The 17,553-nt window shown below is 41.1% G+C and overlaps 1 protein-coding gene across 4 annotated transcripts in view; it reads left to right on the plus strand.

Moving 5' to 3' along the window:
- The window catches only part of PHACTR1 (phosphatase and actin regulator 1), a 401,179-nt gene that overhangs the window by 52,164 nt on the left and 331,462 nt on the right, over positions 1–17,553 (plus strand). For 3 of the 4 annotated variants that reach the window (XM_056521185.1, XM_056521189.1, XM_056521184.1), the window contains exon 3: positions 2,456–2,602. In XM_056521185.1, coding sequence (XP_056377160.1) covers positions 2,456–2,602 — 147 coding nt within the window. Of the gene's footprint in view, positions 1–2,351; positions 2,603–17,553 lie in introns of those variants that run through there. The other variant, XM_056521186.1, reaches the window with a different exon arrangement.

Genomic DNA, 17,553 nt, shown 5'->3' on the forward strand with positions numbered 1-17,553 from the left:
GATCCAGTCCTCTGCCATGTAAATGGAAATGTGTATTATAAATGAACAATACAGGGTGGTAAGTGATATGGTATTGGAACAGTAAGGTAACATTAGTTTCATGTTACCATCCAAATGAATTTTTGGTGTTAAAAAAAAAAAAATACAAAACAAAAATCTACAAAAATAGCTGAACATGCCTGGAGTGGTTAAACATTGAATATAGAGAAAATTAAATATAAATGGTTTAAAGGGGTTATCCAGGAAAAAAAAAAAACTTTTTTTTTTATATATCAACTGGCCCCAGAAATTTGAACAGATTTGTAAATTACTTCTATTAAAAAATCTTAATCCTTTCAGTACTTATGAGCTTCTGAAGTTAAGGTTGTTCTTTTCTGTCTAAGTAATCTCTGATGACACGTGTCTCAGGAACCGCCCAGTTTAGAAGAGGTTTGCTATGGGAATTTGCTTCTAAACTGGGCGGTTCCCGAGACACGTGTCATCAGAGAGCACTTAGACAGAAAAGAACAACCTTAACTTCAGAAGCTCATAAGTACTGAAAGGATTAAGATTTTTTAATAGAAGTAATTTAAAAATCTGTTTAACTTTCTGGAGCCAGTTGAGATAGATAGATAGATAGATAGATAGATAGATAGATAGATAGATAGATAGATAGATATAGAAAAAAGTTTTTTCCCGGATAACCCCTTTAAGGTGATCCGAATGCCATAATCTCACTCTGGAATAACCTCATTTGCAAATAATTGTTATGTAAAATATTTACTGTGTGTTGGATAAGAAAACAATGGTTGCATGGAGTTCCCATGTAGTCATAATAGCCGCCTAGTTTGGACTGATAGAGTTTTGATAATGGCGCATATTTCATAGCAAGCCCTGCGACCAGGATCCTGGCCAAGATCAGGGCAGGTAGAGGTGAGTTATGAGCCAATTCCCAGCATCTACCTTTTTTTTACCATGGTGACAACTGTAACTCAATAGCAAGTAGGTCCATCACCCAGCTTGCCGACACATGTATTAAAAGCAATATACTGATTTGCCTTATGGGCCAAGTTCTCCTAATAAGTCAAAAGTCCACGTTTCCTAGAGAACCTTTTCTAGAGATCACGAATTAGAAAGAGCTAGACATTTCTTCCAGGAACACATTATTGTGCTATATATTATTTATGTAGCATTTTATATTTTGCTCACAGTGTGACCATTTACTCCTAGTGAGTTAGGCCTCCATTGCTTCTATCACCTATGTCAGTGTTTCCCAACCAGGGAGCCTCCAGCTGTTGCAAAACTACAACTCCCAGCATGCCCGGACAGCCGAAGGCTGTCCGGGCATGCTGGGAGTTGTAGTTTTGCAACAGCTGGAGGCACCCTGGTTGGGAAACACTGACCTATGTATATATTATGGTATCCTTGACATGTGAGGCTGCCTATAGATTTGCTTTATTGGTATTATTATTATGCTCGCTTAGGATTAGAGATGAGCGAACTTACAGTAAATTCGATTCGTCACGAACTTCTCGGCTCGGCAGTTGATGCCTTATCCTGCGTAAATTAGTTCAGCTTTCAGGTGCTCCGGTGGGCTGGAAAAGGGGGATACATTCTTAGGAAAGTCTCCTAGGACTGTTTCCACCTTTTCCAGCCCACGGGAGCACCTGAAGGCTGAACTAATTTACGCAGGATAAGTCATCAACTGCCGAGCTGAGAAGTTTGTGACGAATCGAATTTACTGTAAGTTCGCTCATCTCTACTTAGGATGTTGTTGCAGACAATATGATAGATATCACTGAACTCATAGAAAGAGCACCCCAATGATTTTGTGTCCCACTCTATATCTCCTATGGAGTCTTTTAACCAGAAAGGCTAAAAATAATAATAATAATAATAATAATAATAATCTGCCACATAATAGAGAAATGATGAGGTCATCAGAAAAAAATAAAAGGATTGAAATAAATATTGTCATTGTAATAAGGGATGATAGCAGGGTCACCCTGGACAGTATGTTATCATGTCCAGAAGCAGCCCCAGCTATAAGCATCTGCCCATTCATGCAGTGCCACATCAGCCTCTCAGCTCTGCCATGCAGCAGCTATTCCACTGAACCCTTTTGGTGCCATCATGCAGAATCAGTCAGTAACCCTTCGCATGCTGCACACAATAGAGGATGCCCAGTGTCTGGCAGTACATGTCAGTGTAAGCAGTGACAGCAGCTAGGCTGGGGGAGGGATCTCCTCACCTCCTGCTCCTGGCTGCTCTCTCTCTCCTCCTGCTCCCATCTACATTCAAATCCTTAACGTATTTTCTCTGTTTCCCTCCTCCTCCTCTGCTCCTGTCTCTTTCTGCCTTTTCTTCTCCTCCCCTCCCCCTCTTCCTCTCCCCTCCATCTCCCCCCTCCTCCCCGGCACCTTCTTCCTTCTCTTCCTGTCCCCCTTTTTTGGCACTGATCTACCCACTGCATTAGCTCGCCGGGCAACCTTGTTCACTGCTCACCCCTTAATGGCGGCATCTTCAGAGGAGGAGACTGATCGGCGGCCCATCAGGAGAGTCCGGTCAAAAAGTGACACCCCTTATCTGGCTGAAGCGAGGATATCCCTGAACCTGGAGACAGGTAAGAAGAACCTCCCACCCATCCTCATCATGTCTTCAAGGAGCTGTCCATACAGCCGGTGCTGAACCGCAGTCTCTACACTGGTGCCTTTGTGTCAATGTGTTCTGATCCCAGACAGGTCACCCCAAATATTCTGCACCCATATAACGTGTGTAGTCACTGTCCTCATGTGTAAGGGGAACATGACAGTGTTTATACCAAACTTATCTATGTGACCACATTTACAATGAAGGTTCTTTATGTCCATATATGTTTATCTCAGACAGGTGACCCCCAAATATTCAGCACCCATATAACGTGTGTAGTCACTGTCCTCATGTGTAAGGGGAACATGACAGTGTTTATACCAAACTTATCTATGTGACCACATTTACAATGAAGGTTTGTTGTGTCCATATATATTAATCCCAGACAGGTCACCCCCAAATATTCTGCTCCCATATAACGTGTGTAGTCACTGTCCTCATGTGTAAGGGGAACATGACAGTGTTTATGCCAAACTTATCTATGTGACCACATTTACAATGAAGGTTCTTTATGTCCATATATATTAATCCCAGACAGGTCACCCCCAAATATTCAGCACCCATATAACGTGTGTAGTCACTGTCCTCATGTGTAAGGGGAACATGACAGTGTTTATACCAAACTTATCTATGTGACTACATTTACAATGAAGGTTTTTTTGTGTCCATATATATTAATCCCAGACAGGTCACCCCCAAATATTCTGCACCCATATGGCATGGGTGTGTGTTTATGTGTGTGTTCTCTAACAAACTTGTCTATATGACATGTGTTCCCCCCTATACAATGGAGGATTTTTGTGTCCATTTATGTTGATCCCAGACAGGTGAAAATCTAAATCAGTTTAGGTCTAAATCAGTTTTTCCAACAAGGGTGCCTCCAGCTGTTGCCAAACTACAACTACCAGCATGCCTGGACAGCTGCAGGCTGGGAGTTGTAGTTTTGCAACAGCTGGAGGCACCCTTGTTGGGAAACACTGCCCTAAATATTCAGCACCCAGATGAATTGTGTGTCTGTGTAGTCACTGTCCTCATGTGTAAGGGGAACATGACAGTGTTTATACCAAACTTATCTATGTGACTACATTTACAATGAAGGTTCTTTATGTCCATATATATTAATCCCAGACAGGTCACCCCAAATATTCAGCACCCATATGGCTTGGGTGTGTGTTTATGTGTGTGTGTGTGTGTGTGTGTGTGTGCTCTAACAAACTGGTCTATCTAACATGTGTTCCCCCCTATACAATGGAGGATTTTTGTGTCCATTTATGTTGATCCCAGACAGGTGACTCTAAATCAGCCGCAGGCTGTCCAGGCATGCTGGGAGTTGTCGTTTTGCAACAGCTGGAGGCACCCTGGTTGAAAACACTGCCCTAAATATTCAGCACCCAGATGAATTATGTGTGTGTAGTCACTGTCCTCATGTGTAAGGAGAGCATGACAGTGTTTCTTACAAACTTGTCTATATGACATGTGTCCTCCCTTTACAATGAAGGTTATTAGTGTCCACAAATATTGATCCCAGACAGGTGACCTCAAAATATTCAATGTCCTATATGCTCAGTTTTTAGCTGTCACTTGTCTCCTGTATCAGGAGAACATGGTCTTTCCATAGACATTGGTTGAAGGAAGCTTCAGACTGCATATATAAGGAATATGTGTGTAGTCACTGTCCTCATGTGTAAGGGGAGCATGACAGCGTTTCTAAAAAAAACTTGTCTACATAAAATGTATCCTTCTGTAATACATTTACAATAAAGGTTATGTGTGTCCATATATGTTGATCCCAGACAGGTAACCCCAATTATTCAGCTCCCATATAAGGTTTGTGTGTGGTCACTGTCCTCATGTGTAAGAGGAGCATGACAGTGTTTCTAACAACTTGTCTATATAAGGTGTCCCCCCCTAACTACATATATAATAAAGGTTATATGTGGCCATGTGGGTTGATCCCAGACAGGTGACCCCATAATATTCAATGTCCTAAAGCTCCCTTAGGAGTGCTGACAACATGTTCTTTCCATAGACATTGGTTGAAGGAAGCTTCAGTGTGTCTTGCTATATAAATAAATATATATAGATAGATAAACAAGGATAAGTTGGCCAGCACTACTGATACCGAAACTACTATATGGACCTGGCATACAGGTGCACACTGCTAGATAGATAGATACAAACAAGGATAAGTTGGCCAGCACATACTGATACCAAACTACTGCATGGACCCAGTGTATATATATATATATATATATATATATATATATATATATATACACATATATATATGGAATAATAGTAATTTTAATATCCCAGCCAATATTCCTATCCTGCTGCTATGGCAATAATATGGGAAGGCCACCAGGAAAAGGAGTTTGCAGGGTGACGTATCATGAAAGAACACCGCTGTGGATTTACTAGGTGATAAATGGAAGTACTTAGATGAAGTGTTAATAAGCAATCTGTGCTGTCTCATCATATTACCTATTGTATGGCATGGTTACACTGGTGCCGAACGCATTGCATGGTCCACTTTGGAATATGCCTATAGTGTTAGGTGAAACATGTTGACTATTATGTGCTATAAACATGCTTATATGATACTTGTATTGCTTTAGAATAAAGCAGATGTACAATATTGTATTAATTGTCTGTTTAACTGAGCATTTCCCAACCAGGGTGCCTCCAGCTGTTGCAAAACTACAACTTCCAGCATGCCCGGACAGCCAACAGCTGTCCGAGCATACTGGGAGTTGTAGTTTTGCAACAGCTGGAGGCACCTTGGTTGGGAAACACTGGCTTAAAGGGGTTATCCAGGAAAAAAATTTTTTTATATATCAGCTGGCTCCAGAAAGTTAAACAGATTTGTAAATTACTTTGATTAAAAAAATCTTAATCCATTCAGTACTTATGAGCTTCTGAAGTTGAGTTGTTCTTTTCTGTCTAAGTGCTCTCTGATGACACGTGTCTCGGGAACCACCCAGTTTAGAAGCAAATCCCCATAGCAAACCTCTTCTACTCTGTGCAGTTCCCGAGACAAGCAAAGATGTCAGCAGAGAGCACTGTTGCCAGACAGAAAACAACAACTCAACTTCAGCAGCTGATAATTATTGAAAGGATTAAGATTTTTTAATAGAAGTAATTTTCAAATCTGTTTAACTTTCTGGAGCCAGTTTTTTACTGGAATACCCCTTTAACTGTAGCCTCTGAATACTATAAACTTGTTATTATCTTCTATAAACATATAACATGTTTATATTATACTTGTATATACTATATTATTGTTACTAAATAAATTTTTATTATTGTTTCTATATACATTTCATTTGTTTATTTTATATATATATATATATATATATATATATATATATAAATATGTATATATATATATATATATATATATATATATATATATTTATATATATATATATGTGTGTGTGTGTGTGTGTTTGTGATTCTGCCAGTGCAAGAAGCATATTGTATGTTTTATATATATATATATATATATATATATATATATATATATATATATATATATGCTTGTGATTCTGCCAGTGTAAGAAGCATATTGTATGTTTATATATATATATCTATATATATATATATATATATATATATGTTTGTGATTCTGCCAGTGCAATAAAGCATATTGTATGTTATATATATATATATATATATATATATGTATATATATATATATATATATATATATATATATGTTTGTGATTCTGCCAGTGCAAGAAGCATATTGTATGTTGTATATATATATATATATATATATATATATATATATATATGTTTGTGATTCTGCCAGTGCAAGAAGCATATTTTATGTTAGACTGCTGTCTCACCAGGTATTTGCCAGTCATATTATACCCATAGCCAATGTAATGGATGCAGCAATTGTCGTTGATATCTTTGAGATTATCCATTATATGAGTAATGGGGATATAACGGTCTAATGTCTTATTATAGAAAAAATGATCAAGTTCAATGATTAGATAGATAATTTTATTTTGCCGAATTAAGCTACGTGGAAGGTAAATGTTGTCATAAAAATACTTTTTTTTTTTTTTTTCTGCTGGATTGAATGAAAGGATGTGTTTCCATGGCAATTGAAGTGCCCCCGGCTTGGAGACAATCGCGGGCAGAACAGTCAATCAGATCTGGCTTTCACATGTGTATGTTATTTCTCTCATTCATGCAATTAGACTGTAGACGGAGGCGCTCGTTTAATTAATGGAGCAACAATGCTTGACAGGCAATGTACTCATTAGGATGCTTGTATAATGTTTGCCTATTGTGCTGCCGAATTATAGAGACTGTATTAATAGTGTGTTCATTGCCACTGCTGCTACTACTAGTAACCTGGCATCTACATATCTTAAAGGGGTACTCCGGATAGCAAAAAGAATTAATATTTTGTCTTCTCATGGCCAGACCAGCTGTATTGTTACCTGTACTGGGCCATTTTCCTTGTTGGAATAGGCTGTGACCTACCATCCTCTGTCCACCCCGTCTCCTCTCAACTGAGACAGAGATCATGTGATACTTTGTACTGGCTTTCAGTGTATGTTACACCCTTTCTGAAACATAGAATGTGTCGGCAGATAAGATCCATTTGGCCCATCTAGTCTGCCCAATAATCTGAATCCTATGAATAGTCCCTGTCCCTATCTTATATGAAGGATAGCCTTATGCTTATCCCATGCATGTTTAAACTCCTTCACTGTATTTGCAGCGACCACTTCTGAAGGAAGGCTATTCCATGCATCCACTGCTCTCTCAGTAAAGTAATACTTCCTGATATTACTGCATAAACCTTTGCCCCTCTAATGTTAAACTATGTCCTCTTATCTCCTTTACCCTGTTGATTCCCTTTATGTATTTAAAAGTCTCTATCATATCCCCTCTGTCTCTTCTTTCTCCCAAGCTATACATGTTAAGGTCCTTTAACCTTTCCTGGTAAGTTTTATCCAGCAATCCATGTACTAGTTTAGTAGCTCTTCTCTTACTCTCTCCAAAATATTTATATTTTTATGAAGATACGGCCTCCAGAACTGCGCACAATACTCCAAGTGAGGTCTCACCAGTGTTCTGTACAGCTGCATGAGCACTTCCCTCATTCTACTGCTTATACCTCTCCCTATACACCCAAGAATTCTGCTAGCATTTCCTGCTTCTCTATAGGGGAGCTTTATCAAAACCTGGCCAGAGGAAAAGTTTCTAAGTTGCCCATAGCAACCAATCAGATGGCTTCTTTTATTTATCAGAGGCCTTTTCAAAAATGAAAGAAGTAATCTGATTGGTTGCTATGGGCAGCTGGACAGGTTCTGATAAATCTCCCCCTTTGACAGTGTTTCCCAACTAGGGTGCCTTCAGCTGTGGCCAAACTACAATTACAAACATGCCCGGACAGCTTTTGACTGTCCAGGCATTCTTGGAGTTGTAGTTTGGCGACAGCTGGAGGCACCATGGTTGGGAAACACTGCCCTATGACATTGTCTGCAGTTTTCAATATAACATTCTGACATTTTGATGTCCAACCAAGGACATGCCCCCTTTTCAGTGACCCCGCCCCCTTTCCCTGCCAGCCTTGTTCCTTTTTCGGGTTTCCTAAGTAAAGTGGAGAGTTAGTAGGATTCTTTTGGAATTTTTGTAGGAAACTCTGGTGCACGACACGCTCAATCTCAGGAACATGGACTCCTACTGTATGTTTGCTGCGTATTGTACATGGGAGATGTGTATATAATATACACCTATATCTACTACTCATTCATGGACGTACAGCATCATACAACCGCATGAGCCTCTATAGCTCCTGTCCCTGAGATGGATGGAGTATATTACAGACGTTCAACCCAGCTAAATGAACTTTAATTACATTGTTCCAGAACCACTTTAAAGTCAGTGGAAGGACAAAGGAATTGTACAATGCATCTTGTCCTGAGCACTCTCAGCATTCCGTCAATGAACAGTGAACTTTTGGGCCGCCTGCCCAGCATGCTTTATTCCGTCTACCATCTCTTCTCCCCTGGTTTGATGAGTGCGCCTGTCAGTGTCTCCACTCACTGGACACAGAGTTTTAGCTGATGGTAGGATGGATTTGTGCAAATGTTAAATTGTAAATGATGTCAATATATAAGGCCCACATTTCATGTAAGGTGATTCTCTATAGTTCCTGTTCAGTTTGTTTTCTATAATACATAACAGGGTCACCAAGGCCCTATGTCAGACAGGCATCTATCTGTATCCTACATTGAAATCCTCAGATGGTATGTATCTAGTGCACATGGATACAAATCGTTTATTCTATTTATTTTTTTATTTTTTTTATTTCTGTGTATTTGTTTTCCTTTAAGACAACAAAGCAAACAGTTATATAGGAGCCAAATGAGTTGCAAAATACTTACCCTGTAAATGCCAGTATCTACTTCCAAGTGTTGCAGTGATGTGGTGTGTGGGTGCACAGAGTGCTGACACCTAATGTTATATAGCCACTGAAGACAATTTCAGACCACCAGGTTAAAGGGGTACTACCATGCTGACAACTTATCCCCTATCTAAAGGATAGAGGATAAGTTGCCTGATCGCGCGGGGTCCCACGCGATCTCGCACGCAGCACCCCGCTCTCATCAGGCCCCGGAGCGATCACGGGGCTGGAGTATCGTGACGTCACAGCTCCGCCCCCATGTGACATCACGCTCTGCCCCCTCAATGTAAGTCTATTGCAGGGGGCGAGACAGCTGTCTCGCCCCTGCCATAGACTTGCATTGAGGGGGCGAAGCGTGACATCACACGAGGGCGGAGCTGTGATGTCACAATCACCGGCCCCGTCATCAGACACAGAGCGGATGTTCGCTCTGGGGCCTGATGAGAGCGGGGTGCTGCGTGTGAGATCACGGGGGTCCCCGATCAGGCAACTAACTTATCCCCTATCCTTTAGATAGGGGATAAGTTGTTGGCACAGTAGTACCCCTTTAATCCAGTATCACTTGGTCTCAATGTGTGTAAGGTTATTAAGATCCTATGATTTGGTAGAAAAGCTACACTTGCTCCTCCCACTCACCTTTGTATAGGCAACCATATATATCATTTAAAAGAGTTGTCTGGGCTCGAAAACCCACTGAGGCAATTCTGAAGAAAAGGCCTTTTGCTATACAGTAATAACACTCTATCACCTGTGACATGTTTCATGTCCCCGCTAATTATAAGAACTGGGGTCCTTTGTACCTCTATGTTAACTGCTGCTCTATTCAAACTCTAGGGAACTGTTGAAGATAGCCAAGTACTTTGCTCGGATATCACAAGTAGCCCCGTAGGGTTTGAATGCAGTGACATTCAAACACCTGAACACAGGACCCCCATTTTCATAATCATTGGGTGTCCCAGAAGCCCCCAATCCCAACCCCCCGAAAAAAAGAAAATTAAATTGGCGATAGGTTTTTATTATGACAAAAGTCCCTTACTAAAGTAAGGTTACTAATTTAGGTCCCCCAACTATTGGCCAGAGAGGAATGCTGCTATGGGGAACACCTATCTTTGGGGGAAGAGCATGGGCAGCCCATTAATTTTAACTCTTGTGGTCAGCTTATCATAGTGGTTGCTTTTAAGAGGAAGAGATTGTTTAACCCTTTTGACTATTGATTTGTTAGGTGGCACTAAAAATAATGACAATATTTTGCAATTTTCTTACCCAATAGAAACTGATGTGCAGCCAGCAACAACATTTTTATATACGTCCCCATCACTTTGTAGTGTAATAGAGAAATGTTGTATTAGTTAATCTCTGCTGACTTTCCTCAGATCTGAACTATGAACATCATTTCCAGACTATAGAATGTTGGATTTTTATAACTTTAGCTTAGGTCACTGTGATTCTATTTCAGTGAAATATATTAAGTGTAAAGACTGATTTGGTAATGTAATAGAGCCACCTAAAGCTCAGCTTTCTTGTTGTAGCAGTAATAGAACTATTTGTCTTGAAAGGCTGAACTGTGTAGTGTGAAGAGCAAGAGTCAGCGTTTTCATTTTCACTCTGCAAAATGACGGTGTCATAAGACTACGTGGGCTTCAACTGTGGTAATTCGACAAGAAATAAAAATGTTTAATTATTGAGCTGATTGAAGTCGTGAGGAATTTCTGTAAATGGAAGTGAGCATTTCACTATTTCAGCTAAAGAAAGATATTATATTCTGATCCTTACAAGTACAAAACAGATTACCCTTATAGTATGGATGCGACCGTATATACTCGAGTATAAGCCGACCCGAATATAAGCCGAGGCCCCTAATTTCACCCCAAAAACCAAGGAAAAGTTATTGACTGGACTATAAGCCTAGGGTGGGAAATACATCATCCCCCCCATGTCATCATCCAGACCTCCGTCATCATCCAGACCCCCGTCATCATCCCCCCCCCTTCATCATCCCCCCCCTTCATCATCACCACCTGTCAATCCCTTCATCAGTGGTCTTCAACCTGCGGACCTCCAGAAGTTGCAAAACTACAACTCCCAGCATGCCCGAACAGCCAATGGCTGCCCGGGCATGCTGGGAGTTGTAGTTTTGAAACCTCTGGAGGTCCGCAGGTTGAAGACCACTGTGGCCTTCGTCATCATCCCCTTTAGTTTTCTACTCACCTCCCCTCGGTGGGAAGGAAGGGTGAGCTGGTCCGGGCCTTCTATGCTGCAAGGACCGTCCGGTGGGGAGGGTTAGTCGTTCCCGGCTTCCGGTGCAGGCTGCGAATGAACGTCCCTGTGCGTCGTCATCAAGGCAACGTCACTAGTTCGGGGCAGGACCAGAGCGCAGAGAAGAGGGCCCCCTCCCCCTGGGGAAAATGGCCATCCCGGAACGACTAACCCTCCCCACCGGACGGTCCCTGCAGCACAGATGGCCCGGACCAGCTCACCCTTCCTTCCCACCGAGGGGAGGTGAGTAGAAAACAAAAGGGGGGTCTGGATGATTATGAAGGCTATAGTGGTCTTCAACCTGCGGACCTCCAGATGTTTCAAAACTACAACTCCCAGCCGATGGCTGTCCAGGCATGCTGGGAGTTGTAGTTTTGCAACATCTGGAGGTCCGCAGGTTGAAGACCACTGAGAAGGGATTGACAGGCGGAGAGTTCACTCGAGTATAAGCCGAGTATAAGCCAAAAAATTGTGCTGAAAAACTCGGCTTATACTCGAGTATATACGGTATGTTTTATCCATTAAAGAAACAGAATTTTTCTTTTTTATTTCTACACCACACTGTGTAATAAATAGCCAGACAACCTGTTCGAACGCTCAACATTTTGGGGGCTGCCCCCTTACTCATGCCTACTGAAGGCAGGTGTGTACTAGATATTTAAATAGATATTGTACTTGACTTCAGTACACGTGAGCAAGGGGATGGACCCCAAAACATCACTTGTCCGAACTTGTCAGTTGTCTGAATGAACACTGACACCAGCCATGGTATTGTAATACCTTTCATTGCATTTGAAGCATTTTTTGTGTTTTGTGCTGCAGGGCCTGTGAGCTCATGGTCATGTGACATATACCCAGATCTTTTACACATTCTAAGCACAGAGCCTACACTAATAATGCATGGCTGGCACAACCCATGTAGTCTCTGCTTGAGTGCCTGCTTTGTGCTGATGCCCAGAACAGGCAGGAACCCTAGGCCTTACCAGACAGTTAGCCGTGCCTCACAGTTTAATGGGATAGAGACCCCTCCCCCCCCCCCCCCCACCACCACCACCACCACCACCCAACCACCCAACCTAAATAAAGACAAACAACATTTTGGATAAAAAGGCCACGGACGTTTATTGAAGGGATTTAATTAAATAAATAAATAAATAATTTATTAAATAATTTACCATATAAAACCATAAATATAAATATCAACTCAAAACTCCATAACCTGAATATCAACTTCCCATTTTCTCAAATAACCACCAACTGTCCGCCCAGACCATTCTGGGTGACCCCCACAAGACTAAATAGCTGTCCGCCCAATATTGGGCGACGCCCCTCAAAACGGCCGTGACAAGGGAGAGAAGGAGGGCGACGGATCCTCTTCCTGTCTTCACAGGACTGAGCACCGCTGCCAGGATGACCGGTTATTTATCCCTTACAAAATTCCCGCCAAAGCGAATCCACCAATCAGGATACACTCATATCTGCCCAGCAACAGCCGGCCCTGTAAGAAAACTCAGCACCACCGTGAGTCATACAAACATAGCATATTAACCCTTTACTTACTACAGTATAATTTATGACCAATGAAAACTCCTTATGCAAGCGGCAATTGGGGATGGGGGGGAGCACATCCCATGTGGCCCCTCCGTTAGCCTTCTGGGCCCTGCACAGAAGGGCAGTTGTAATGCATAATTTAGGGGGACATATAAGGTAATTTTCATTTAATTTAAGAGAAATGGAAAAATGCTTGTTAAAACCCCAAGAAAATGCGCAGTATAAACTCTGACTTATATTGCATAAGATCTGATAAATCCTCGGTCATATAACAAGCTCAGAATGATTTGTTACACTAAAATATTTTATCAATTATTTGTTACTGAATAGTATTTTCCTTGCAAAATAGAATTCTGAAACTGAATACAGTTTAACTACACCCAAAAGTTATAGAACTTATCTTCACTAAGGTAAAAGATTATTTAAGCAATATTAGCTGTGATGATTGGATTTAGAAAAGCTGAGTGGCTTTCACTGCTAAGCTTCATAAAGTCTATATATATAAATTAGGCATCCATCTGTTACGAATTGTTCTGCCGATCGGAGACTGTGGAATTACATTGCTCTATTCCTGACCTCCAGTGCTCTCTGTGCAGATGATGGTCGAAGTTACTGAAAAAAGTGTTAAAATGTAAGAATTTCCATCATTTATCATTTTATTTTATCTTTTAAACAATGGTGCGAAGTAGTTGTAGGGAGGGAGAAAACTTAAAGGGGTACTCCGCTGCTCAGCGTTTGCAACAAAGTTTTCCAAACGCTGTAACCAGCGCCGGACGTCATAGCCCCGCCCCCTCTTGATGTCACACCCCGCCCCCTGAATGCAAGTCTATGGGAGGGGACGTGGTGGCCGTTTGTTCCAATCGCTGAGCAGCGGAGTACCCCTTTAAGAGTAGGTCCAAAATCCTTATACTTCAGTATCTCTTTGTTATAAAACATTATAAACCATTGTTGCTCATATAATATTATTTATCCAAAAAGGCCGGCCTTTGAGGGACACCCTACTATACATTTACAACATGCAGATGGTGGATCTATTGTTGGTTGAGTCTCTTTCATGCATACTATATGGATGTCCCCTGCATGTATTTATTAGTATTCAGATGATATATGGACATATAGTTGAGGTTTTCCAATACATTATGTAAAATTGTACAACCAGATATCCAGAAGTCAATAAGGTACTTTACAATGCTTGTAGACTGCATCAGCTAACAGTATTATACATTATGTAAATGGTATAATAACTATGCTTTTTTATTATAAGCTCAGATGTTGGGTCATGGTGTGGTGGTTGTTAGAGGGTCCGTTTCTTGATGGTAGGTTTCTTGATTTTATACAAAAATACTTCTTCTGAATACTTCTTCTGAGTATATTAAATAAAAGAACCTGCATCAAATACTATAAAGGGATAATTTAACTATTACTTATCTGTCAGATCCATTGCCAATACTCCAATGGTCAGCACCCATCTACATTTACTTGTTCTGCCATGATGACCTCCATGGGGCAGCCAGTTCTACTATACATTTACAGCTGCAGAAGGTTGATCTAATGTTGGTTGAGCCCCTTCATGCATACTACACTGCTCAAAAAATAAAGGGAACACTTAAACAACAGAATATAACTCCAAGTCAGTCACACTTCTGTGAAATCACACTGTCCACTCAGGAAGCAACACTGATTGACAATCAATTTCACATGCTGTTGTGCAAATGGAACAGACAACAGGTGGAAATTATAGGCAATTAACAAGACACCTCCAATAAAGGAGTGGTTCTGCAGGTGGTGACCACAGACCACTTCTCAGTTCCTATGCTTCCTGGCTGATGTTTTGGTTACTTTTGAATGCTGATGGTGCTTTCACTCTAGTGGTAGAATGAGACAGAGTCTGCAACCTACATAAGTGGCTCAGGTAGTGCAGGATGGCACATCAATGCGAGCTGTGGCATGAAGGTTTGCTGTGTCTGTCAGCGTAGTGTCCAGAGCATGGAGGCGCTACCAGGAGACAGGCCAGTACATCAGGAGATGTGGAGGAGGCCGTAGGAGGGCAACAACCCAGCAGCAGGGCCGCTACCTCTGCCTTTGTGCAAGGAGGAGCACTGCCAGAGACCTGGAAAATGACCTCCAGCAGGCCACAAATGTGCATGTGTCCACTCAAATGGTCAGAAACAGAAACAGACACTGGCGCCCTGTGCTCTGCACAGATGAAAGCAAGTTCACACTGAGCACATGTGACAGACGTGACAGAGTCTGGAGACACCGTGGAGAATGTTCTGCTGCCTGGAACATCCTCCAGCATGACCGGTTTGGCGGTTGGTCAGTAATGGTGTGGGGTGGCATTTCTTTGAGATGCTGCACAACCCTCCATGTGCTTGTCAGAGGTAGCCTGACTGCCATTAGGTACCGAGATGAAATCCTCAGACCCCTTATGAGACCATATGCTGGTGTGGTTGGCCCTGGGTTCCTCCTAATGCAAGGCAATGCTAGACCTCATGGGGCTGGAGTGTGTCAGCAATTCCTGCAATAGGAAGACATTGATGCTATGGACTGGCCCACCCGTTCCCCAGACCTGAATCCGATTGAGCACATCTGGGACATCATGTCTCACTCCATCCACCAACGCCACGTTGCACCACAGACTGTCCAGGAGTTGGTGGATGCTTTAGTCCAGGTCACCTCATCAGAAGCATGCCCATGCGTTGTGGGGAGGTCATACGGGCACATGGAGGCCCCACACACTACTGAGCCTCATTTTGACTTGTTTTAATGACATTACATCAAAGTTGGATCAGCCTGTAGTGTGGTTTTCCATTTTGATTTTGAGTGTTACTCCATATCCAGACCTCCATGGGTTGATAATTTTGATTTCCATTGATAATTTTTGTGTGATTTTGTTGTTAGCACATTCAACTATGTAAAGGCGAAAGTATTTCATACGATTAGTTCATTCATTCAGATCTAGGATGTGTTATCTTAGTGTCCCCTTTATTTTTTTAAGCAGTGTATATAGATATCCTTACAGGCCTTAACATGTGCATCCCCACTGGAGCCAGAGATTGGTTGCAGTGTACACATGTATATATATGCAGCATGTCATTGCAGGACCACTAGAGCACTGCTGGATTTGACAGGTAAGTAGTGGTGGGTGGGTTTGTTATTTTACTACAACACATGCTTTCTCTTATTATACTCCTATAAATCTCCTTTATTAAAAGAAATAAGTACAAGAAGAGAGTCCTAATTCTTTTTAGTGCATTTGACAAAATATTGTCAAGTAAAGGAATTTTTCCTTAGTCCTTAGCTATGTAACACTACTGCAGGGCATTATAGCTATCTGACACTAGACAGTCGCATTAAAGGATCTCTATGACTTAACTATATCAAACACGATTATAGGCATTAAAGCATGGGCACCATTATTAGAAGTATGGTCACTATGGCTGACACTGTAAATGTCAACCATAAATGCTCTTTAGGCACTGTTGTGCTTGATGTTGTTATTCTTGTACCTAATTGTACTATCACTTAAACACTGTATAAGCACTGACTGAGCTTTTACTCATGCACTGTATCGCTGCATTATTCATAACAGTCTGCAACATTTTCTTGTGACACTATTTGTATATATTTTGGTGGGATATGACCCTGCATGACCCAGCAAATTTTTTCAGGATACACTGTCCTGTGTGTATACATGAAGAGAGGCACTACTGCTCTGCTCTGAAGGCTTTATCTGTAATTTTAAGATGTGTTGATCCAGAGGAAGGGAAAAAATCTTATGTGGCAGATACCAGCTGCCTCATACTAGAGGAAAAAAATCCTTCCTGACTCAAAATATGGCAATGAGAATAAATCCCTGGATCACATTCCACTCCAGAAATTTAGTATCCAAAGTTTGTTATAATATATTTTTAAAGGCTCCTCTTAAACTTGTTCAAAGAATCAACCATAAACACATCATGTTTTGCCATCTTTAGGAATTATTTCATAATGGACAGGTAAAAAAGGAATATATAAAGGATTACTTTTTAATGGAACAACATATAGTAATTTATTCGTACAGTATAATTATTGATTTATCTAAGAACAGATAACATTTATGAATGCTAGAGTCTCATAGGACATTGACTTCTTTCCGTGAAGGCATTCTGAAGTCTCCTTCATGAAATATTACCCAATTAATCTATCTTTAATTGTGAATTGGTCAAAACACAATATCTCTCATTTGGGAATTCGGTGGCATAGCTGTCATGGATTGAGAGCGGAATATGTGAAAGTATGACCTTTATTCATGGAGATGAGAACATTCTTATCATCCAAGTGACAGACGATGTAACCACTTGTGGTTTATGACTCTCCTTTATCAGCTGCAATAGTTGGATTCCTTTGAGACCTGCTTCATATGTGAGTGAAGCCACAAAATGTTCCTCCAGATATGCTTTTTCATCTTTATATTCATAAAAAAAATAAAGATTTTTAATAAATATGTATACTTAAAACTAGAGATGAGCGAATCAGATCTGACGAATCCGAATTTGTTAAGAATTTCATGGAAAATTCAATTCGCAATGAATGCGAACATTGCCGGAATTCTATCACGCAAATCGCTTCATTAGACTCCATTTAGTGGGGTCCAGGCTCCAGGGCATCTAAAATGGGGTATCCACATGTGAGGACATGGGGCA

This window comes from Hyla sarda, chromosome 5 (genome assembly GCF_029499605.1).
Source record: "Hyla sarda isolate aHylSar1 chromosome 5, aHylSar1.hap1, whole genome shotgun sequence".
NCBI classification, from domain to species: domain Eukaryota; kingdom Metazoa; phylum Chordata; class Amphibia; order Anura; family Hylidae; genus Hyla; species Hyla sarda.